Here is a 24,196-nt window from a genome sequence, read left to right as displayed (position 1 = left end):
GCTGATTGGCTGGCTCTAGGAGTTTGGTCCTTTTTACATAAGGACTATGATAGGCGGCTAAGGGGAGGCCCTTAGGCCTATTTTTCTCTATGTATGTCTATAGGACATTACTTTTTTATGTACCGGAGGCTCCCGTCTCGACGACGGGGAATGATTCAGGCATGTGAATCTATGAAAGACACCCCTAATACTGGATAATTAAGCATAATACTCGCATCCGTGTCTTTAACAAAATTAAGACTGTCCGTCATAAACTACTAGGAAAATCTACATTGTTGAGATATGGGAAAAAATGGATGTGCCCCTCTTCTTAAGTGGGCGATCACCACTACAAGGCACATGGTGAAGACCCTTAGGACAGTGGCGACATCAAAACGGAGTACCTTGAACTGATAATGCCTGCCACAAACAGCAGGTAGCTGCAGATTGGCGTAATGTATGGAGATGTGGAATAAGGCGCTCTTGAGGTCTAATGCTGCCATGTAGTTGCATTGCTGGAGTAGAGTTATGACATCCTGCAGCATCACCATGTGAAAATATTTGAGGAGAACATATCTACTAAATGAGGTGCAGAATGAGTCTGAGCGAGCCGTCCTTTTTGGGGATAAGGAAGTAAAGTGAGTAAATATCTTTGCCTCATTGACAGGAAGCACTGGATTGATGGCCCATTTTGAAGGAATGCTTGGACCTCTTCCTCTAACAGGCTTAGATGTTCATTACTGAGCAGGTGTTTGCTGGGGGCAAGGTTGGGGGGGTGGTGTGAGAAATCTTAGAAATCGCTGTGCTGAACTATGCCCAATTCTCACTTGTCTGATGTGATTACCTGCCAGCAAGGAAAGAAATCCAGAAGCCTTCCCCAGACAGGTGGTGTATGGTCGGTCGGGAGTTACTGTTTGGAGGTGGAGGAGGCCCCTTTTGCCAGAGCCTCCCTTGCCTCTACTTCTTATTGTTATTCTTGTATGGTCATCTGGAGTAACCGCATAGAGACTGTCCGCTGCTGCCTCTGATAAGAGAATTGGGTGAGTGGGGTGATGGTCTTACTGCCTGCCCTATACTGCTGCCTGCGAAAGGAACCCCTTAGCGTGAATGTTTGGAGGGCACCTATAGCCTTGGCAGTATTCATGTCTTTCCTCAGCTTCCCTAGCATCAATCTGCAGGCTGAAGATGTGTTCGCCATTGAAGTGCATTTTGAGCAGATACAGCTGAACATAAGGTTTAAAACCATAGATACAGAGGCAAGCATGGAGTCTTAACAGGATGCTGGTGTTCATTCAACGAGCTGCAGTGTCGCGGCATCCAGGGCACTGGTGATGGTGGTGATGGAAATGATTTTACTCTTGGCCACCAATTCCTCACCCCTGTGCCTGGACTCTTCCGGGAGGTGCTTAATGAGGTCTTGCATTCTGCCCTAGTGCGCTGTATAGTATCAGAACAGTAGGCGAACTGAGTTGGCAATCCTCCAGTGTGTAGCCACTGGTACTGCTACACTTTTCCCCGCCGCAGATATCTTTTTGCTCTCCTTATCTGGAGAGGCAGCCTCTCCATTGGCCTAGGTGTTTGCATGCTTGCGAGCAGTGTGGACCACCAGGGAATCGGTGGGGATGTATGGTGGGTCATGGGAGAGGGCTTACATTTTTTTGTGGACCTAGGAAGTAACTTCCTTGGCCTTTGAAGTCTCCTTGAAGGGGTCTGTGGTGGTCTTGAGTATGCCCTTAAGCATAGATAGGAATTGCACTGTACACTTGATATGATGACCTCTTCATAAAACTAATAGGCTCACTATTTATATTTTGGTGTTCTGCCCCTTTGACAAAGTCAGTAGGTCTGTCTTACTAAAAATGACACCCTTCATATTGTAACATCACATAGTCAACTGAGCAGGCCCATAGGGATTTGGGAGCCAGGCCTTGTGCTCAACATCTGTTGCGCACAGGGGTTGGGTGCAGGGTCTGGCCTACAGGGGGTTTAGGCACCAGGCCCTGCGTAAAACACCTAGTCGTGCACAGCAAAGTCAGAGTGTGGTGCAGGGTTGGCTGCCTGCGGGGCGCTGGATGAATGACCTAGCTATAGAAAAAGGCAAGGCAGTTAACACCACACTGTGCAGGGCTGAATGCTGTGTGCCCGGGTCGGGGTATGTCTGCCCACGGGAGTTGGCTTCAAGGTTTGGCCACAGACCATGTCCTACGGTCAACCCTACAACGCGCATGACCAAAGGCCGTGCACGCCTTGGGGGTTGGTTGCCTGCAGGGTTTGGACACAAGGCCTAGCCACACATTGTGAGTTAATGTTGCATATGGTAATAAAATATTACATTGCGTTAAAAAGAAAATACCCTAGAAACTGACTGAAAATAACGAACATTAAAGTGACGTTACAGTTAGGTGAAAACGTCAATTTAAACATAGTTTTAAACTTAAAAAACCACTGAAATTCACCAGTTACAGTTATCTCAAATAACTATAAGTTGTGCCCTAAAGTAACTATAATGCACAGCCTCGCCATGTACTGCTTATGCCCTTACATATTACATCACTCATGACAAATAGGTATATATTCTTTTCTGGGGGTTGAACTCCCCCAACACCCTTTCTATTTTTGGAGGAATTGCCCCAATCCAGATAGCTTTTTTCTCTCCAGTTTTCAGGGGGTGGGGGGAGGTTACACCCCTTTATTAGTAAAAACTCCTTACCTCCCTTACCTCAATTCAACCATGAACCTTAAACATTTTCCCCCTTTACCTCTCCAACCCTAAATTCACCCTTACCCTCTCTTACCTTGACACCCCCCATAACCCTGAAATCACCCTTACCCACTTTACCTCTACCTATCCCTTACCCCTAAAATCGTCCTTGCCCTTCTTTACCTCTACAACCCCAAAACCCTAAAATTACCCTTGACCCACTTATTCTACCTACCCCATTAACCTGCTGAGTAAAGGCAAGCAGAGTAAATGCACGTGTGGAGCTTCCAATGAGAGCAACAGCACTACAAATAAACCATTGCCAATATTGCTTCTTTTCTGGTGACACTGCAAAGGACAAAGCAAAAAGCATTGATCTTACCTGCAGGACACTTGTTCACCAATCCTGCAAAGCACTTGGAAGCTGAGGAGCAAACAAAAGGGCAGGAAGAACGGCTACTCAGGGACAGCAATTGGTGTAATAGTCTTGTCTGATTTGGGATTATCACCTGCAACTCAAATAACTGGATGATTAGAAAACTGAGAGGAAATAAACTCCACAGTACATACAAAAAGATACAATATTTATTTGCTTGTAGAATAGGAAAACTATAGCTGACAGAAAGCTGTCCTAGTACCAGAAGAACGAGTTACTTACCGTTAGTAATGCCTTATCTGGTAGAGACTCTATTCTAGCCAGATATTCCTTACCTTAGAATTATCCCCAGGCGTCAGACTCGATCAGGACATTTTCTCATGAGCAGTATATATGTGCGCTGGTAAGTGGCGTCATTCGGCTCCGCATGGAGGCGCCTGCGTCGTCTGCACAGGAATTGCACAGTGTCTATATAGGCGCCACTCCAGGGGGCTTATGTCAGTTTCTCTTCACCACTTTCCATGCCAGGAGCACAGAGTCACGAAGAACACGGACCACTGGTGTGTGGAACTAGGTCCCTGAAAAAGGAGCAGCTCTGGACCTGTTAATTCGATCGCAGAGCGGGGAGGATGGGTGGGTCAGTAAGGAATCTGGAGCTAGATAGAGTCTCTACCAGATAATGTGTTACCGAAGGTAAGTAACTTGTTCATCTGATGGAGACTTCTAGCCGTGGATTAGTAACATAATAGATACGTAAGCAATACCTCTCTGGAGGTGGGTCTGCAAACTTGATATAGACAAGGAATTCCTGCAGGACCGAATGGGCAAAGTGCCCGTCCCGACGGACTTCACTGTTCAGGCAGGAGTTGTTTGTGAACATGCGCAGTGAGGCCCACGTTGCGGTCAGGACCGGAACTGCGGATGCTAACGCAGTGGTTGCAGCCTTTGCTCCGGTGGAATGAGCACGCAAACCCTCTGAGGGCTACTTCTTGGCCAATGCGTAGCAGATCTTAATACAGAGTGCAATCCATTGGGGGATGGTTAGTTTCTGTATGGCCTTCTCTTTTTTGTCACCACCATATCCCACGAAGAGCTGATCGTCCACCCAGGAGTGTTTTGTGAGGTCACAGTAGAACACCACCACCCTTTTTGGGTCCAGGTGGTGTATTGTGTTCTCTGTCTTAGAAGGATGAGCAGAGAAGGTAGGCAAAATGATGAACTGGCCTATGTGGAACGGGTTACCTACCTTCAGTAAGAAGAATGCTCAGGTCCGAAGGACCAGTTTGTCAGGGAAGAAAGAGACATATGGAGGCTGGGATGTTAGCGCCTGCAGTTCACTGACCCTCTGGGCAGATGTAATTGCCAACAGAAAGGCCGTCTTGATGGTGAAAAGCCTAAGAGGCCAGGTACGAAACGGCTCAAAAGGAGCAACATTAGAAATGTAAGAACCAAGTTAAGGTCTCATTGAGGCATAACGAAGGGAGCTGGAGGAAATAATTGCTTTAAGGTACCTATTTACAATAGGGGACTTGAAGAGAGAAGGCTGATCTGGCAGTCGTAGGAAGGTGGAAATGACAAATAAGTAACCCTTCAACGTGCCCAATGAAGAGCTTTGCTGGGCCAGGGTAAGGATAAACAAAAGAACTTCGGAAAGGAGTGCAGATAAAGGATCAATCGGTATGGCTACACACCATGCCACAAACTTGCTTCAACAGCTGGCAATTAACATTTTGGTGAAGGGATGACGAGCTGCCAAGATAACACTACAGACTTCGGGGGGGGGGGGGGATGTGGGGGGGGGGGGGGTCGAAAGCTGTCAACGGTAAGTTTCCACCCGTGAAGGCGGAGCGTTGACAAGTTCGGGTGGAGAACCCTCCCTTGCTGCTGCGACAAGATCATTCCGATGGGGCAGCCTTATCAGAGGACCGATGGCCATGTTGAACAGCTCGAGATAACAGATTCTCCAAGCCCAGTCCAGAGCCACAAGGATGATTTGGGCCTGGTCATTCCTGATCTTCCTGAGAACTTTGGGCAGGAGTGGTATAGGCGGAAAGGCATACAGTAGGCCAGAGCTTCACTCGAGACGAAAAGCGTTGCAGAGCAAGAGCCGCCTTGGAAACTCCAACGCGCAGAACTGCTGACATGGCACGTCTTTCATGATCTGCTAGGCATCTTCGGCTCAGTTCACCCACTCTGGATTTCAAAGATCCCTCCAGTTGACCCACCAGGGAAATGCCCTGACATTCCAGCAATGTCCAGAGATGCAGGGCCTCTTGACAGAGGGTTCACGATCGCACCCTGCCCGGTTTGCTGCAGTACCACATGGTGGTGGTGGTGATGCCCGTGAACACCTGTACTAACCTTCCCTTGATGCAAGGTAGAAAGGCGAACAAATTACAGTTGAATCGCTCAGAGCTCCAAAAGATTGATGTGGGGTCCAGAATCTGTCTGAGACCAGAGGCTTCTGATCTCCATCACTCCAAAATGGCCGCCCCAGCCTGTGAGTGACGCATCTGTCACCACTGTTAGATCTGGATGGGGGAGGGAGAGTGGGCTGCCTCTGACCCAATCGCGTTTCGTTAACCATCACTGCAGATCTTTTGCAGTGTCCTCCGAGATCTGGACCATGTCAGAGAGATTCCCCTAATACTGCGCCCACTGGAACTTCAGATCCCACTGCAGAGCCAGCATAAGCCAGCAGGCATGTGCCACAAACAGGATGCAAGAAGCCATGAGGCCCAGCAACCTTAGGTTAAGTCTCACCGAAATCCAGGAAAGACGCTGATATATAGGTATCATAGCCTGAATATCCTGAACTCGCCATTCGAGAGGCTACGTCCAAAAATGCACTGTGTCCAGAACAGCTCTGATGAAAGGGAGCATCTAAGAAGGGAGTCAGTTGTATATTCGGCATGTTGATAGTGAACTCCAGGGAGTGCAGGTCTGCTGTAGCCTGGAAGTGGATAACGGCCGCCAGGGACAAGCTTGTCTTCAACAGCTAGTTGTCGAGATAGATGAAGACTGGCACCCCTGATCTCTGCAAATGAGCAGCAACCACCGCCATCGCCTTGGTGAACACCTGAGGGGCATTGGTAAGGCGAAAAGGGAGCAGGGTAAACTGAAAGTGCTTGTGGCCTTTCGTGAACCGCAGGTAACATCTGTGGGCAGGAAGGACGCAAATGTGAAAGTATTTTTCCTGCAAGTCCAACACTACCATCCAGTCTCCTGGCCCCAAGGCAGACAAGACTTGAGCGAGCGTGAGCATTTTGAATTTCTCCTTTTTAGGAAGAAATTGAGAGGGCGCATGTCTAGGATAGGACAAAGGCCTCCGTCCTTCTTGGGCACCAGAAAGTAGCAGGAATAGTAACCACAATCTTCTTCTGATGACGGCATCCTCTCTATGGCTTTCTTTGCCAAGACAGCTGCAACTTCTGGGCGAGTAAGACGATATGGTCCTCCGTCACCTGTCACAAGTGGGTGGCAAGGGTGTAGCGGCAGTCACGAACATGAGGGAGTAGCACCTTCAGACACACCGGAGAACCCAGTGGTCGGATTTTATTGACCTCGATTGTTGCAGGAGATGGCGTATCCTGCCTCCTACGGGGTGCCCATCAAGGTCGGAGAGCAAACTAAAGAGGTAGGGGATAGCAGGTTTGAATGCACTTTCCTAGCCATCGAGCCATCAATGCTTTTGAAATGGGGCTGCACTTGTCTGTTTTTGAACAGGCTACAAATAACATGCGTTTTACTAAATGGCTCTGTCCTATCAACGTAGTATATGAGGGTCCTCCTTACCTCTAATGTGTGAGAAGCTCTATCTGCTACTGAGTTTGGATGCTGGAAGAACACTGGTAGTTCAATTGCCTGACTGAGGTGGAAAGAAAAGATCCCCTTGGGTAGAAACTTCGAGGGAAGTGATCACATCTACGAAAGCCACATTCCAGTCTAAACAATGTAGCAGGCAAGAATGAAGTGGCTCAAAGGGGAGCCCCATGAATCTAATAAGGACTACATTGAGGTTCCAGGATTGTACTGGGAGTATTCTCGGAGGGATAACCCTCTTGAGCTCTTTCATGAAAGCTTTAATAACAGGGAATCTGTACAGAGAGGAATGCTCCCTGTTCTGCAAGAATGCTGCCATTGCAGCTAAATGTAAACAAATGGATGTGTAAGACGGCCTGAGCGTTATAAATGCAACATGTAGCAAACAATGTCATGCACTGTTGGTTTTAGTGGGTCTATGTGTTTGGTCAGTCAGTAGTGGATGAACCTCTTCCACTTTACAGCATAACAGGCACGAGTTCTGGAGTGGCGGGTCTCACTGAGGATGATCATGCACTCTGGTAAAATTCAGGCAACCAAACTTTAGGACCTGAGGTGTCCGATTGCTAGGTTGACCTGCCAGGGCTTGGGATGTCTGAGGGCTCCCTGGTGTTGTGTGAGGGTGGCCTGCTGGGGAGCTTCTCATGAGGGACTACTGACAACTCGAGGAGGGTTGAGAACCAAGGTTGCCTGGCTCACGTGGGAGCCACTAGGATTAGTGTAAAAGAGGTTTGCTGAAGCTTCCAAATCACGTACAAGAGTGAGAGAGATGGAAAAGCGTAGGCAAATATCCCTCACCAATTCATCCACAGTGCATTGCCCATGGACTGTGAGTGTGGAAACCTGGAGGCGAAGCTTGGGAATTGGCGGTTGTGAACAGACCCAAACCCCCAAAGCTGAAAATAGGGAAGCAGGACTTATGGGTGGAGTTCCAACTCGTGGTCTTGTTGCTGCATCCTGCTGAGCAATCAGCAAAGTCATTGTCCCTCCTGAAAGGTACTCTGCGAGGAGGTGAATCTTGTGGTGAGGGATCACACAGCGGAAAATGTCCTATGCCAACCCTGACAGCTGTGAGGAGTGCGTGACTCCACCCCACCTCGTTTCTGTAGGTAGTACATGGCAGTCGTGTGTTTTGATCAGGACTGTCTTGAGGCGAACTTGGCAAAAAAAAAGTCTTGAGAGCCAATTGAACTGCCAACAACTGCAGATAGTTTATGTGAAATGTCCATTGGAGAGGAGTCTATAAACCCTAAACAGTGATGTCTTGTAGATGTGTCCCCCACCCAGTCCATGAGAGAGGTGTCCATGGTGATGAGGAATTGTGTCTAGGAAAGGCCTGCTCCACAACAAATTGTTGCTGTTCCACCACTGTACTCGTGGAGCAGACGCATGTGCCATCGGGCATGGAAAACCATGCCAATGCAGGAAGCCATCATGCCATGTAGGGGCAATCACTGTGCATACAGTTAAGTGATGACCTGATTGAAAAAGAGGTGGCAGGGACTGAAAGGCTTGGACTCAACCAGGACTGCAGTAAGCCTTTCCAGTGACTGAATTCAGTATTGCCCCTAGGAAGAGTTGTATCTATAGTGGCTGAAGGAGGTATTTGCCCACGTTGATAGTGAAACTTAGATTGTGAAGGAGGTCAAAGGTGATTTGTGTGTGAGCTAGATACCGTCTCTTGCTTGCGTGGTTGCCAGTCCTCCACAGACGAGCGGCAACCACTGCCAGGCATTTGGTGAAAACCCTAGGAGAGGTGGTAACAACAGAGGGCAGAACCCTAAATTGAAAGTGCTGTTCACTTACCATGAATCTGAGGTAGCACCGATTTGCAGGGTGGATTGGGATGTTGAAATAGGCATCCTTCAACTCAAGGGCCTGCCATGAAGTTGCCTTGCCGCAGGAGTGGTATTATGTCCTACAGATTTTCCATGTAGAAATGCTCCAGCAAGATGTACTTGTTAAGGTGGTTAAATGTCTATAATGGGCCTGAGGGACACGCCTTTTTTGGGGGAGGATCAGGAAGTGCAGAGAGTACGCCCCTATGCCACGTTATTGAGGCAACACCGTCTTTATGGCTCCCTCAAGTAAAAGCGGGTCCACCTCCTCTTGGAGAAGCTGCTAGTGTTGGGGGCGAGGGGGGGTAAGCAAGTGTTTGCATGGTGGGATGTTTGGTGGTGAGGCAGCGAGCTCCAAGCAGTAACCGTGCTCTACAATGGCCAGGACCCACTGGTCTGAGGCTATGTTTTGCCATTGTGGAAGGAACCCCTGCAAACGCCGCCCAACAGATGTTATGTGATCAGGGGAGAGGGGAGGATGAGGGAGTCACTGCTCGGTCGGGACTGCTCCTTTGAGCCGCTCCACCTCTACCTCTGGCATTGTTTCCCCGTAGGTGCTCCTGGAGTATCCTCGGGAGGCTTGGGGCTGCTTCTGTTGCCTCAGATAGCGAAGGAAGCCTTGGAGGAGGTAACTTTCACACTGCCACGAAACTGTGGCTGGCTAAATGTGAACGGGAAGATGGCGACTGGAGAGTTCCCATCGCTTTGGCTGTAATGGTGTCCTTTTTGATTTTCTCCAACACCTGATCAACTTGTGGGCCGAAGAGGTGTTCTCCATCAAATGGCATATTGATCAGATGCTGTGGGACTTCTGGCTTAAAACCAGAAATACAAGGCCAAGCATGCCTGTGGATAAGAACACTGGAGATTATGCCCTTGACCGTAGTGCCGGCTGCATCGAGGGCACATCTAATGGGTTGTAGATGGGGTCTCTTTCAAACACAATCTCCTGACCCGATGCCTGTACTGGTCAGAGAGATGTTGTATGAGCTCCGCCATTTCCTCCCACTGGGCCCGGTCATACACAGAGTCACTGATTGTGAGGCAACTCTTTTCCCAGCAGTGTCAATCTTTTTTTTTATCTGTGCGTGGGGGGTTCCAGTGCCCTGGCGTTGGTACGTTTGCGGGAAGCATGCATTACCAACAAATAAAGGGAGAGCTGGCCTCTAATGTTGGGTGGGTCAGAGGGTGAGGGCTTATATTATTTTGTCAACCCTGTGGGTGACAAGTCTGTCCTTGACTGGGTCCTAAAACACCTACTTTGTAGGCTTACGCATGCCCTTAAGCATCAACAGGAATTACGTAGCAGGCTGAGTATGGGAAAGTGTTTCTACCAAGAAATCCTCCTCTTCTGATATGGTGTGTAGATCCACCTTGTGAAAGGTGGCTGACCTGTGGATAACCTCATGGTATGAGGAGGTATTGTCAGGAGCGGAGTGTTTGGCAGGGTACAAGTCTGGATCATTGGCACCTGCAGGTACAAAACCTATAATCATCCTGGGGGTCATCCTGGTCGTAAGGAACATCATAGGAGTATATGGGTGAAGGCTTCCTCCCCATTGGATGAACGGGTAGACACCGCCTGTGGTGAAGAGGGTGAGTGCCCCTGTGGGAGTGGTGAAGTTGGCAGAGGTGGGGGAGGAAGATTAAGTGATTGAGGAGCAGGCCATGGGGGCAGTGCACTGGTGTCCCCATCTTGTCATTGTTTCTGCTTTGGGGGCAGTGAAGGTTCCAACGTCTGTTGCTACCCAAATGTGAGCTGCCTCTTGCGAGAGACAATCTGCTACACTTGTGGCAGGGGCTTAGCAAAGATCTTGCCCATGTGAGGGTGAATGAACAACCTCACTGCCGAGATTAAAACTTCTCCTGAAGGTGCTGCAAAATGGGAAGCTCCTGGCTTTCGGAGTCGGCTGTGGACGGGCGACTGGACACTGAGGTTTCGGTTTCGAGGCCAGTTTCGATGTTGAACTGTGTTTCAGTTCCGGGGTGCCCTTTGGAGCCAACGTCGAACCAGCGAGTGCTACAATAAAGCTGTTGGTATCAAGGCGGGCTGGGTCTTATGCGGCTGGCTCTGGGCCGGAGCCGGCTCCAAAGTCTTAGGTCAGACCTGACAATGGCTGGGAGGCAGTGGCAACCCAGAATGCTGTGTCTCCAAATCTCTTCTGACATTGAGCTGGGGTTGGTTGTGGATTTGGATTCTTGGAGTCACACAGAAAATCGGCTTTCGGACTGAAGGTCGCAGCCTGTTCAGCGCGGTCTCCTTCTGCTTCCTTCCCTCTGACCTATTCCCCAAAGATGTGGGGGTATCATCATCAAGCAGCTGTTCAATGGCACGCCGAGTGAGTGGACGGTCTTGACTATTCTGGATAGTCTTTTTTACAAGGCAGGCGGAGCAAGCAGCCTCGAGATGGTCTGGTGATAGCAAAGGTTGCAAACCTTGTGCTAGTCTGTCCACAAGCACCTTGAGTAAAACTGAGAACAGTATTGGAATGGTATCTTTTCCATCACAGTTTTAATATTCTCGAGCGTGAGACTCAATGAAAGAGGCCCGAGAGTAGGAGATTCCCCGAGTAGGGAATCGACAACATGGTTGCTGCGAATCTGAAGGACCAACCGCGACAGTGAGAAGGACTGCCACGTGGCGTTGACTCACGGCCCGGCGAAGTACACCGGACAGCGGGAAAAAAGAAATCTAATTTATGGAGTTGATGCCTATGTGCATTACCAAGTAAGGGAGGAGTTGCTATACAATGTGTCTCAAAAGACTTCTTTGAACAAAAACAAGTCTGAGCCTAACATTAGATTGCTGACGTATGCACAGCAAATGTATTTACAGCTGCACATGCCACAAATGCATAGATACGTATATATGCATGTCCATAAAGATTGTTTTTTAAATTGTTCTTTATTGAAAGTTTTGCATACCAGGAAAGACAGCAGGTAGGATCATGTACATGCCAAATGTAAGACATAGTGATTTTTTTCCATTTAAACAATTTTATTGGCATTTATCAAACACACAACAATCTGTGTACGAGCAGTCAGTTGTATAATACTAGCTTATTCATGAGTTAATCAAATAACGAGCATCTGTACTAACTTGCAGTGGGATAAACCGGTATTCCAGTTAAACATGTCAATAGCTAGGATTTGGAATGCTTTGCCCCCAAAAATAAGACAGAACCCTAACACAGCACTCTTCAAAAAAGAAGTGAAATCGATTTTCTTGGCCAAATTCACTTGAACTATTGGATGCAGTCATGTTAATATTTATTATGCTGTAATAGTCAACACTGTCGGACTAATATTTCAATTAGTATTTTGTATGTATACATCTATTCCCAATATTTCCTATTTTTGTTGTAAAGCGCAAGGGTCTTGTTCGCGCTATATAAAACCTTCAAAATAAAAATAAATAAAATAAAAAACAGCGGTGATACATATCACAAAATACTATTTATTTGGGAGAGCACAATAGTATCAATGTCTTTATGTACGTAGGGATCTTGTTATCATTGTTGAAGGACATCTGTCAAGCCAGATGGTATAAACTTCGACTCTTTTATCAACTATTATATTCTGCTCAGCTTAAAACTCTCCTATAGATTATTGGGCCACCCAGTTGAGTGCGATTAACCATGGTGTATATGGTCCGGCGCTGAGCCCTGGTTTCGCCATGGACCGATGGTTGCTACGTGGGGGTAACTACTCCAGAGCGCTGTATTCGAAGTCGTCAGACTTAACCCTAACGGGGCCCACCAGGGTGGCTGTGCATGTATGGAAGGTTGCGACGGATTCACTGGGCTGGAAGGGTAAGCTTACCCTCGCCACCCCTCTATTTGACTCCGATATTCTGGGTAAGCTTTGGCATACAAAAGGGTTTGAGAAATGGGACCTGATCGGCATATCCAGGGTTGGAGACCTCTTGGTTAAGGGTAGGATAAAATCATTCGAGGAGCTGCAGAAGGAGTATGAGCTGGGGAGCACGGAGTTCTTCCGATACGCTCAAGTGTTCCACGCCTTGCGGTCAGTTCTTGTAGACGGGGAGAAGGTGCCCGAGTCCTCTCCGTTGGAGGACCGGATCCTGGATGGCCATATGCCAGAGAGCACGATCTCGCTCATTTATAAGAAACTTATTAATGTTCGTGCAGATCTTCTTCTAGGGTTACGTGCTCAATGGACCAGGGATGGCCTTGAACTAGATGACGAGGACTGGCAGTACGCAGTTTCCTCTCCCAAAGAGGTCGCGATCCCCGCGCGCCTGCGGTTGGTGCAGCTTAAAATACTCCATAGGGTCTACGTGACGGGGCCCAGGCTGGTCCATATGGGTTTCTCTGAGGAGGGCTTATGTAAGAGAGGCTGTGGTATGGTGGGCACCTTCCTACATATTATTTGGGAATGCGGTGCGATTATGGAGTTTTGGAGGCGCATCCACGAGGTGATGGGGGAGGTGACGGGCATCGTCATGCAGCCTGAGGCGCGGTGTTGTCTTCTGAATGTTTGGGGTCCTACTGACCACGACGCGGCACAGACTCAGTGGGTGACCCTGGGTAACATGATTGCCAAGCGCGACATTGCTCGTCTGTGGGGCTCTAATGGGCCTCCTACATTGACGGAAAACATGGATTGGAGCATGTTTAGGGAGAAGACAGTGTATTGTGCTCGAGGGCGCCCTCGGAAATGGCACTCTGTATGGGGGCGCTGGAACCAGTACAGAGGGGGCATATGCCTGCCCCCGGACCCGGATCCGCCCGAGGAGCAGCTTTCCCCTTAGCTTTCTTTCCGGCTTTGAACTTCTTGCTGATATGTGTATGTTTTCTTGAGTCTCTGACTTCCCCTCCCTTCCCTTACTACAGACCTGTGCCTGGTAGACGAAATGGGGCTCGCATCCCCTGATGAGAACCCCTTCTGGTGCTTACGGTACTCATCGCCTTGCTTGTGTTTAGGTTTGGATTTGTGTTTATTTAAAACAGAACCTTTGATTCTTCTGTCATTGGAATGTTGACGCTAGCATGTGTTGTGTTTTTAAAGCTGCCGTACCTCCGGGTTGTCGGCTGAATAGCTGTGTCAATGATTTTACAGAATAAAGGTTTTTAAAAAAAAAAAAAAAAAACTCTCCTATAGGAGTTACAGTGACTAAAGAATCCATGCCATATTTTACAAAAGAAAGTAAGCAACATGAAAAATAAGTAAACCAAAGCCAGGTAGTCCTGAGGGTGTTATCGCCAGATCTCTACACAGTATCCTGTATACGTTACACACCCCAACGTGCCTTAGACTGTATGTTCCAGCATACTGGGGAGGGAGGTTCACTGGACAATGTATCTATCAGGAAGGTCTGTCAAAGATCCAAGTCTATCATCCGGGAAGGACCCTTCAACAGTACACACGTGGGTCTGACCAACCTTGGACCCCGCCCAACTCACAGAAGGGAGCCTCCTCAGATGCCCCCTGTGGGGGGGTGCAGAGGGAATCCCGTCCATGGTCCGTATGTCGTAACGGAGGGAGTTAGGACCCAGACACCACCTTCCCTTATGGCACCCTCCAGGAGGATAAACACACCCCTCCGTATTCTACCCACACAGGAACCACTTCCTCAGGACGTCACCAGGGAAGGAGGGAGCAACCCCGGAAGCAGTCACCAGGCGGAAGAGAAAAGGGACCAATCAGCACCCAGCGGGCGCGAAGAAGCCGGAGAGAGAAGGAAGTCAGAGAGCGGAGAAACGGTGAAGCAGGAGAACGCGGAATCGGAAGGAGACGAAGATACCAGGCAGAGCGAAGGAGAAAACAGAGAAGACGACGAGCAGTGGTGTGAAGACTGGTGGTCCCCACAGGAGGAGGCTGGAGAGCGGCCGCAACTCTGGAGAGTTGCGGCGGAGCCGGTGAGTACTCAGAGTCAGGGAAGGGAGAGAGAGAGAGAGGGGGGGAGGGAGAAGGAGAGGGGGGGTGGGGGAAGAAAACGTCTAAGAACTGTAAAGGCTCACTGAGATTAAAAAGCACTACCCACACACAGGATTAACCACCCCTGGTCTAAACGTGATACGTAGCACAAACCCTCGTGCACCTTTTTCCCCCCCTTGTCCCTTAGGCACATAAATTCCCCTCACGAGTGACCCTGACTTACCAAAGAACCTCGTTTGTACCACCGACTGGTTATGGTGACGGGATTGCCCTAGTTTATGGGCCTATTATAGAGGACTGACGGCTCCTTTTTTCTCTCACTTATTCCTATGAGCCTCCGTGGGAGAACCGAAGACCGCGAAGAAGCCCAAACAGACGGGGAAGCTACTGGAAATAACGTTCCACTTAAAAGAGAGAAACAGGCCGAAGACCCCGAGGGATCACCAACACCCTCTAGCTCTATTCCGACTCCCACACCCCCATAATCTCCGCCTCTGATAATGAAGATCTGTTATTTGGATATCAAACTCTGCATTTACTAAAGGTAAAATGCTTGTAGGTGAGGGGGTGGGGGGGAGGAGGGGGGGGGGGGGGGGGAGTACAATTTATTTACCCAAAATAAAAAAGTTAATATTGAACAGAGCAAAATGAAGATGCCTTCAGAAAAAGATTAAATAATCTTCTTGGACAAAATTATTTCTTTCTATTACAAATTTAATTTTGGGTTTTGGGTGATAACTCACCCCGAGATTGGTCCATTAAGGTAATTTTTGCCTCAATTGAGCAGTTGATGGAAGGAAACCATTCTAATGCCCTGGTTATGTCCTTTGACGGTATTTTCAGACATGGGTACTGTGGGGAAGGAAACATACATCCTCTCTCAGCGCTGTTATTCCTGCCTGACCGAGTTCATCTCTCAGTCAACTCCCCCTGTGACTTTGTGCCAAAAAAAGTGGTGAAATGGGGTTCAGTGGTGCAATACAGCATGGAGCAGGGAGATACAGTATCACCTATGAAACAACATTTTGAATATTAACCTGATAATAAACATATTGCCACTCCAACAAAGTTTGATAGTAAGAAGGAACAGGGTTGTATTTTTAAATGGTGCTACAAAGTCACTGGCTAACAGATTTATTTACCGAAAATACTCATTATTGATGTCTGTAGTTGATTGCATGTTACCAGGAAAGGAGTAGACAGGGACATGTCAGAATTGAAGTGCTGCTTAAGTTCTCACTGGAGAGCAGGAAACTGACAATATTTTTTATGGCTCAGGCACTACTTCATAAGAAAATGTTTGCTCGTGTTTAAATATCCATATTTACTTGTTGACCATTTTATCAGGGTACAGAGGTTCCAGTCCATGCCTTTCAGTTACCACCATGCATTATGGAAGTTGCAGTCCTGGTTTGCCTGAAATACAGTAACCTTCTGTATACCAATATAATGTAGAAGGAAGAATAGTTATTTTCCTTTGCTTATCCTTTCCGATGACGGATAAGTCTTCCAGCAGACACACTCATCTAAGAAAATAATCCAGAGGCATCAGGCTGGATCTGTAACATTTTGGAGAGTCAAAATGATTCAGAGTATCTGAGTGCAAAGGGATCATAAAGGCACCAGACAGGTTCTGGGTTCTCTTGCGATAAAATGAAAAACATGTGATTCCTTTTCTCTGATTGTCGCAGAAATTACTCTCAAGACCAGAAAGCCCCAGAATTAGGTCATGCTCCAAACACATACACTTTAGTTAAGAGCTTACACAAAAACCTGGACCTTGTGGCCCTTGTAAATATTAGCCACAATTTTGAGCATTGCACCTCACCATATAAGAGATTGAAAATCTGTGTTAAAAAGGGCTTCAATACACACATGTTGTGATTGTATCATGTGTGGATACATTTGATGTCTTGACTGCGTTTTAAGGATCCATTAAATCAGTTCAGGGAACGATATCTGCAGTTTTGCTGAGAAATGTTGTTCAGGTACCGCACAGACTAACTTTAAACGTTTACATACCCTGTCAAATGTTTGGGTATTTTCTTTTTTTAGATAATGAATCTGCAGAAAGCACTCAACACAAATATGGTATCCCTGGTGATTAGAGTACCTGAAAAGGCATTACAGTCCGCACATTTTAGTTACCATAGGAACTCTTCTATTAACTGTATACACATCCAGTTATCTTATTATTTTGCAAGTTTTAGTAAAATGCGTTTTAGAAATGTGATATTATTTCGAGACTTACATCACTTGGTAAGGAGCAGACAAATGCCATCAAGAGAATTACCAGACGCTGGTGTGATGCTGCAGACTCACCACCCTAGAGACAGAAAAAGACAGCACGAGAATAACAATTTCTGTGAATCAAGTTTATAGATGTTTGTAGATTTCTGACACCCTACATAGCATGGCTGCTGGCTGTGTGCAGGACATCAATTGCAATACATGCACCATCAGATTTAGATTTACAACAATTAACCTAAATTAGCTTAAGCTGCAAAATTCTTCCATCTATTGATATAAATGTATATAAATATATAAAGATATATGGACATACACACAAATATACATATATATATACACACACAAACACACACACTGACACACACACAATAAGCACACACATGTACACACAGAATAAGCACACACGTGTACCCACACACACACACACATATACATATCTATGGCGGTCACGAGCAGGTAGTTGTAGTTAGGACCTAGTTTCCATAGACAAAACATTTTTGTTTTGCTAATAACTTTCACGCCTTTTGATGAATCATCACAAACTTTTCAAAACTAGTTTGCCACTCACTTTAGTCGGTGTCAGTTGGCCAAGAAAAAGGAGGGTCCCAAAACACGTTTTTGCCATGCAATTTCCCATAGGGATTTTACACATGACTACAGCATGAACCGCTGGGCAGAATTACACCAAATTTGGCAGAATGTTAGCTTTTGGTCCAGAAAGAGACCTTTTTGTAATTTGGTGAAATTCCTTTAGTAGTTTTGGAATTATTAAAGAAAAAAGGCATTTGTATATATCTATTGATGAGGATCCTCCGTGATTGGCTTGCCACAACCTGACAGGAAAGTTGCGGCTGCCATTGAAGAAATTAAGCCACAGTCCCGGAGCCTCAAAATTAAAGTATAAACTGTTAGAAGGGGTCAGGGTAGAGGTACTCTACCATGGGTGTCATATAGGAGTTGAAGAGACCATTGATAGGCACAAAACTGCCTAAAAACATTTTAATTCCATGTGTATGGCTCCACCGCAGCCCCCATGTGAATCCGTGACTGATCAACGGATCCAGCACCCTATTAAAAAAAAAAACACCCACTTACACACTCCATTATAACCCCAAACTACTACTCATGCACCCACTCACATACCCATAAAGACTCACTCAGACACATACAGCCACTCCCACACCCACTCACCGACCCAAGCAGCCACTCACATATAGACTTACAGACCCAAACATTCACTCACAGACCCAGTCACTCACACACCCACTCACAGATCCATATAGCCACTCATACATACACTCACAGACCTATTCAATCACTCTCACACCTACTCACACACCCACAATATCTCACATAGCCACTCATTCATCCACAGAACAATTCAGACACCCAGAGAGACAGTGGAGGAAAGATTTCTCAGATGAGAAGAAGCATGTTTACAGGGAAGCCATAAAATTGTATAAATCAGAAATCAGTAAAGCACAATCCAAGTATTACGCAACTAAAATCTCCTCAGCATCTAATGCTCCGCAGAAATTTTTAAGATTTTTAAAGCACTAACCACCCCTCTATCTTCAGCCTTACCTGCGGTTGATAGTATAGGACGCTGCAATGATATAGCAGAGTTCTTTCACACAAAGATTCAATCTATCTACCTAGCATTACCTTCTGCTACTATCTTTCCAAATGACCCTCCGTTGGAAAATAGGGGAGATCCACCAGTGACTAGACTGGAGATCTTTCCGCCTCTGGATATTAAATCTCTTAAACTTTACCTTAGTAATCTAAAATCAGGTTCTCCCAGGGACATGGCCCCTCCCACCGCTTTGAACCACATTTTCCAAACAGTTGGCCCCACTATTTTAAAACGTATCAATCTGTCTCTGGGTACAGGGATTGTCCCCTCTTTATGGAAAGAAGCCATGGTGACAGCACTGCTCAAAAAAGCAGGGGCGGACCCTAAAGTTTTCTCCAACTATCGCCCTATTTCATTCCTGCCAGGGATCACAAAAATTGCAGAAAAACATGTCAACTCCATCTTATCCACCTTTCTGGAGGAAAATGACTGTTTTCACTCCAACGCAAACAGGATTTAGACCCCATCAGGGCACAGAGACAGCTCTGATTGGTGTCGTTGAGGAAGCTAGAAAAATTTTAGACTGCAGAGGCTCGGCAACAATCGTCCTCTTAGATCTGATCTCCAGGACCAGAGAGGCAGGGGTATCAGGAACTGCGCTAATGTGGCTGGAGTCTTTTTTAGATCTCCGCTCATTTCAAGTCTTCGAGGACAACTCCATCTCTAAGAGTATGCCACTGAGGTGTGGGGTGCCGCAGGGCTCATCCCTAAGCCCCACTCTTTTCAACATTTATATGAGCCCCTTGGCCAAAATTGTTGAACCCTTTGGCATACAAATTATTACATACGCAGAAGATACTCAATTGATAGTTTCCCTTAATCAACCTGGAAACAAGCCAAACAACCTAGCTAATTGTTTGGAAAAAGTATCGGCGTGGATGGAGCGCTCCTTTCTACAACTAAATGGAGCAAACACAGACTTAATGTTTCTGGGGGAACCTTTTCCAGTAGGTTCCACCCCCCTATGGCCTAAATGCCTGGGCAGCATACCGCCACCCAAAGACCAAATAAAAAGTTTGGGAGTCTGGCTGGATCACAAGCTAGACATGAAGGTACAAGCCCAGAAGGTAGCAGGTTGCTGCTACGGATTACTTAGGGTGGTAAGGAAAGTCCTACCCTTACTCCCCCTCAGTACAAAGAAACTGCTGGCCCAGGCTTTAATTCTTTCTCGCTTGGACTATGCAAATGCCCTTTATCTGGGCTCTCCGCGATCCACTATAAAAAAAACTGCTGATACATACCAACAGAGAATCGGCACAAGCATCTATAGCCTCTCTACATTGGCTGCCAATTGCAGAGAGGATCCAGTTCAAATCCCTCTGCATTACCCACAGGATTATGGCCTCCAAAGCCCCTCCAATTTTACAGTCTATCATCTCCCCTTACCATACCAGCAGAGCTCTTCCCTCAGAAAATAAACGGATGGCCATAGTACCTAGAATTTACAGTGCCAGAAGTGGGGGCCGACGTTTCTCCTATATTGCCTCCAAGAGGTGGAATGCTCTTCCAGACCGCATTCATTTGGAAGAAAACCACCTAGCTTTTCGCAGACAGTTAAAGATGTTCTTGTTCCCGTCCATCTAAAGCGTTCACTGGCTAGGCATGTTTCTTTGCGCTGGGAGACCTTAGGGTAGCCATGCACTTTATAAGTGCCATTTCATTTCATTTCATTCACAGACCCCTAGTCACTCACACACCCATACAGCCACTCACCCTCATTCACAGACCCATACAGCCACTCACACACCCACTCACACACCGACATAACCACTCACACACCCACTCACAGACCTACACACCCACTCACAGACCTGCACATACACTCCCAGACCCATACAGCCACTCACACAACCACTCAATAACATATACCGCCACTCACACCCACTTTGACCCATACACTCACACACCCACTCACACCAACACAATCTCTCACACACCCATTCACAGACCCACACACACTCACCGACCTATACAGCCACTCACTGACACATACAGACACATACCCACACCCTCAAAACCACTGACACCCTCTCACCCACACACAGACCCATATAGCCACTCATACACCAACACCATTCACACACCTACTCACAAAACCACTCACACACCAAGTCATATACCCATATAGGTACTCACACACCTACTCACAGCCACAAAACAGCTCGCACACCCACAACACCACACATACATCCATTCACAGATCCCTACAGCCTCTCACATACCCATTCACCAACCCATACAGCCACTTACATAACCACACAGCCACTCACACACCCACCCACACAGGCACTGACATACCCAGTCACAGACAAATGCACCTTCTCATACAACCATACAGAAACCCACATGGCCAGTGACACACACACACACACACTCTCTCTCACATATCCATACAGCTACGGATGTGAATCTTGTATTAAATGTGTAGTTGTTTTGAAAGAGTGCTTTAAGTTGGGAAAAGATCAGCAGATTCACAAAATGGTTTAAAAAACAAAAACAAACTTGTTTTATTGCATTCACAACAAAGTACATAAATTAGATTACCTTCAATTGTGTTTTTACTGTTAAAATGTATATAAATAATAATTGTATAAACATAGCTGTAAAAAATAGTATTACTAAATTAAACTTATAGGTGAAAATTGTAGGACAATTTATATTTAAAAAAAACTGTGAAATCCACTGAAAAAAACAAAGGTTACAGGGACATTATAGTTAGAAATTAATATTAAGAAACTGTAATTCACTGGGAAAAAAACAACGGTTACACAGACGTTACAGATAGGAAACAGCATAAAAAAAAGTAGTACTTCACAGAAAAGAAAAGGTTACAGGGAAGTTATAGGTAGGATTTTGAGTTTTTTTTGTTTAACTTGATCGAAAAAAAGCAAGTTTAGGGGGATGTTTTAGTTAGGCTCAGATTTTACACACACAAAACCATAGAAATTCAGCAGTTATAGTTACCTGAGCTAACTAGAACGTACGCCCCCACAATGCACTGCTTATGATCTCACATATTACATCACTCAGGATATGTTCAGTGACATCATTGATGACATCACACATGACATGAACCAGCAAAGTAAACTTCAATATACTTAATAAAATACCATTTAAATCTTTTAAAAATAAGCCGACCACACAGGTGACAGACGTACAGCACTGAACTCACTGTAATCGTATCAGCTACAAAACACAATTATTACGTGAGAGACAGTTCTCCCATGGAGAGTCCAGTCTCTTCTGAACCACTACTCTAAACACTAGTGACCAAAGTAAAACATCTACCCGTATAGGCTAGTCTATTGCAATGCACAACACCATTTGTGAACCTGTAAAGAGATTTAGTGTAAATTTCAGATTTACACAAATCACTACAACATACAACCATTAGAGAGGTCTTAGCAAAGAGGCCACTGGGTAAGAAAACAACTAGTCAAATTATACTTCATTCTGGAGAAAGGTGCGCGCAGAGAGGCCATCACCCTAGAGAAAGGTCTTAGTGAATAGATGAATTTATTGCAATCAACTACTACAGTTATTCATCACAAAGGAGAGAGGTCTAAGGAAACTGGTCAGTATGTTATAAAACAGAACTATACTCAGCCATCACTGTGGAGTGAAGTCTCAATTAACAGCTTAGACTGTCGCAAAGCACTACCATACACATACATCAGCAGGGGACATTGGTCAGTGTAGAGGCTAGTACACTGAAAAATAGTACACCTAATTTAAAAATGGGATTATAGATCAAATGACATATGTCAGAAATAGTATCACTCATTTCTAGTACACAAAGAATAGTAATTTAACTTTTGCTGTAGCTTAGTATATATTTAAGTCTCAGAAACCTTTACAAAACACTTCCATTCACTAGATGTCATGAGTGATGTCACTGACCATGTCATGACTGATGTAATATGAGCGGGCATACATACGCAGTGCAGTGCGGGGCGTAAGTTATAGTTAGCTCATGTCACAACTGCTGAATTTCTATGATTTAGCGTGTGCAACATCTAAGCCTAACTATAACATCCCTGAAACCTTTGTTTTAATTAGTGAATATATATATATATATATATATATATATATATATTCAGGTACAAATTGCGGTATACTGGCGTGCTGCCTGATCGCTGGTGGTGCACAAAGGTTAGCGCTGCCGCCAGCGCTGAAAATGTGAAAAAATATTCCCCAATCTTCTATGATTGATGAGCCGGCACTCGAAATCATGGGTATTCTTCCCGTTTATTGCATGATTACAATCCACACACGGACATCACAGGGACGCGTTTCAGCAGTCTTGCTGCCTTTCTCAACCTGTCATGCGCCATATTGGTGCCTCTTTTTAAAGCTTTACATTCGTAAAAGAGTAGAAATAGAAAATGCCTTTTTAACATTTAAAAGGGTGCGCATTTAAAAATACAGACATGTTGCACAGTTGCATTTACTCAAAAACAGGATGACAACAGAGTGAAACCAGCAAATAAAGGTGCTCCACGGTTTTTCCCTTTCTGTGCTACTACGAGTAATGTTCATCCAGTCATTTTTTATCTTTGTTCCCATCATGCCTTTAACTGTTACTTGCAAAACCCGGACTGAATCCCTACAGGGTTAAAAATAAAAACGGCATTCTAATCATGTCTCTTTCATAAAAAACCAAACTGTCACGCATTAACTGTCAATTGACAGAATATTTTCCAGCACAGTCGCCCCGTCTTTATAAACAGTTCCTTTCCTGTGCTTCCGCATCCAGGTGCACATCACTGACGGAAAGACGGGGCGACTGTGCTGGAAAATATTCTGTCAATTGACAGTTAATGCGTGACAGTTTGGTTTTTTATGAAAGAGACATGATTAGAATGCCGTTTTTATTTTTAACACATATGTCATCAGCAGAGGATTGCGGTCGCGTGAGTTATAGTTGCCTGCACTAACTATAACGGGGGAATTTCAATGGTTTTTTATGATTAAAATTTCCGCTAACTATAACATGTGTGAAACCTATGGTTTTTTCAGTGAATATATATATATATATATGTTCATTAAAGGTGTTCCTGAACAGTCTCCCGGGAGGACTCGGCTCTTTTGTTGGAAGAGGTGTTTGGGATATTTTTCACGTCTGCCGGCAACGTGACTCTGAGGCCCCCGCTTCACAAGTTGGACACGGAGATTGCTGGTGGCTGCGTCTGCAGATTTGTTTGGGATCCGAGGTATCGGAAGGCCCGTGGCCCACCCCTCTATTCAGGACACCAGACGGCGGCGATACGTAGGGCAGGTTGCATTTCACTCCTGCCTCCGCCGTAACTGTTGCCTGAAGTGTGGGGCAGAAGCGGTGTCTGGGGACCCGAAGAAACACCACGAACATTACTCAAACAGGATATTGGCAATTTTGTTTCACCACTGTTTGTCCTGCACCCCGCGACTCCATTCGGACAGTACATCCCCCCCAGCAGCACCTTACCTCGATCACAGATGTATCTTGGGACCTGTAGTTTTCACGCATTGCAGGCCGGTGAGCAAGATCCAGATAAGGGGGCGGAGCGGGTCTCCACCAATGGGGAAGCTGCGGGACTTTCATATTCAAGGTGTCTCTAAGCCTCCTGACATTTAGGCATCTGAAGAAGGCTGTGTCAAGCCGAAATGCATTATGCCGCATATGTTCATTAAAGGTGTTCCTGAACAGTCTCCCG

General features: G+C 46.1%; 1 protein-coding gene across 1 annotated transcript in view; it reads right to left on the bottom strand.

Moving 5' to 3' along the window:
- The window catches only part of MMS19 (MMS19 cytosolic iron-sulfur assembly component), a 498,998-nt gene that overhangs the window by 75,697 nt on the left and 399,105 nt on the right, over positions 1 to 24,196 (bottom strand). The window contains exons 22-23 of the mRNA XM_085606380.1: positions 16,869 to 16,943; positions 3,063 to 3,189 (exon numbers count right to left, since the gene is read on the bottom strand). Of these exons, the coding sequence (XP_085462506.1) occupies positions 3,063 to 3,189; positions 16,869 to 16,943 (202 nt within the window). The remainder of the gene's footprint in view (positions 1 to 3,062; positions 3,190 to 16,868; positions 16,944 to 24,196) is intronic.

The sequence above is a fragment of the Triturus cristatus genome, chromosome 1_2, assembly GCF_964204655.1.
Source record: "Triturus cristatus chromosome 1_2, aTriCri1.1, whole genome shotgun sequence".
NCBI classification, from domain to species: Eukaryota; Metazoa; Chordata; class Amphibia; order Caudata; family Salamandridae; genus Triturus; species Triturus cristatus.
Note: the sequence above shows the minus strand (reverse complement) of the source record. Positions and strands in the feature narration are given on the sequence as shown.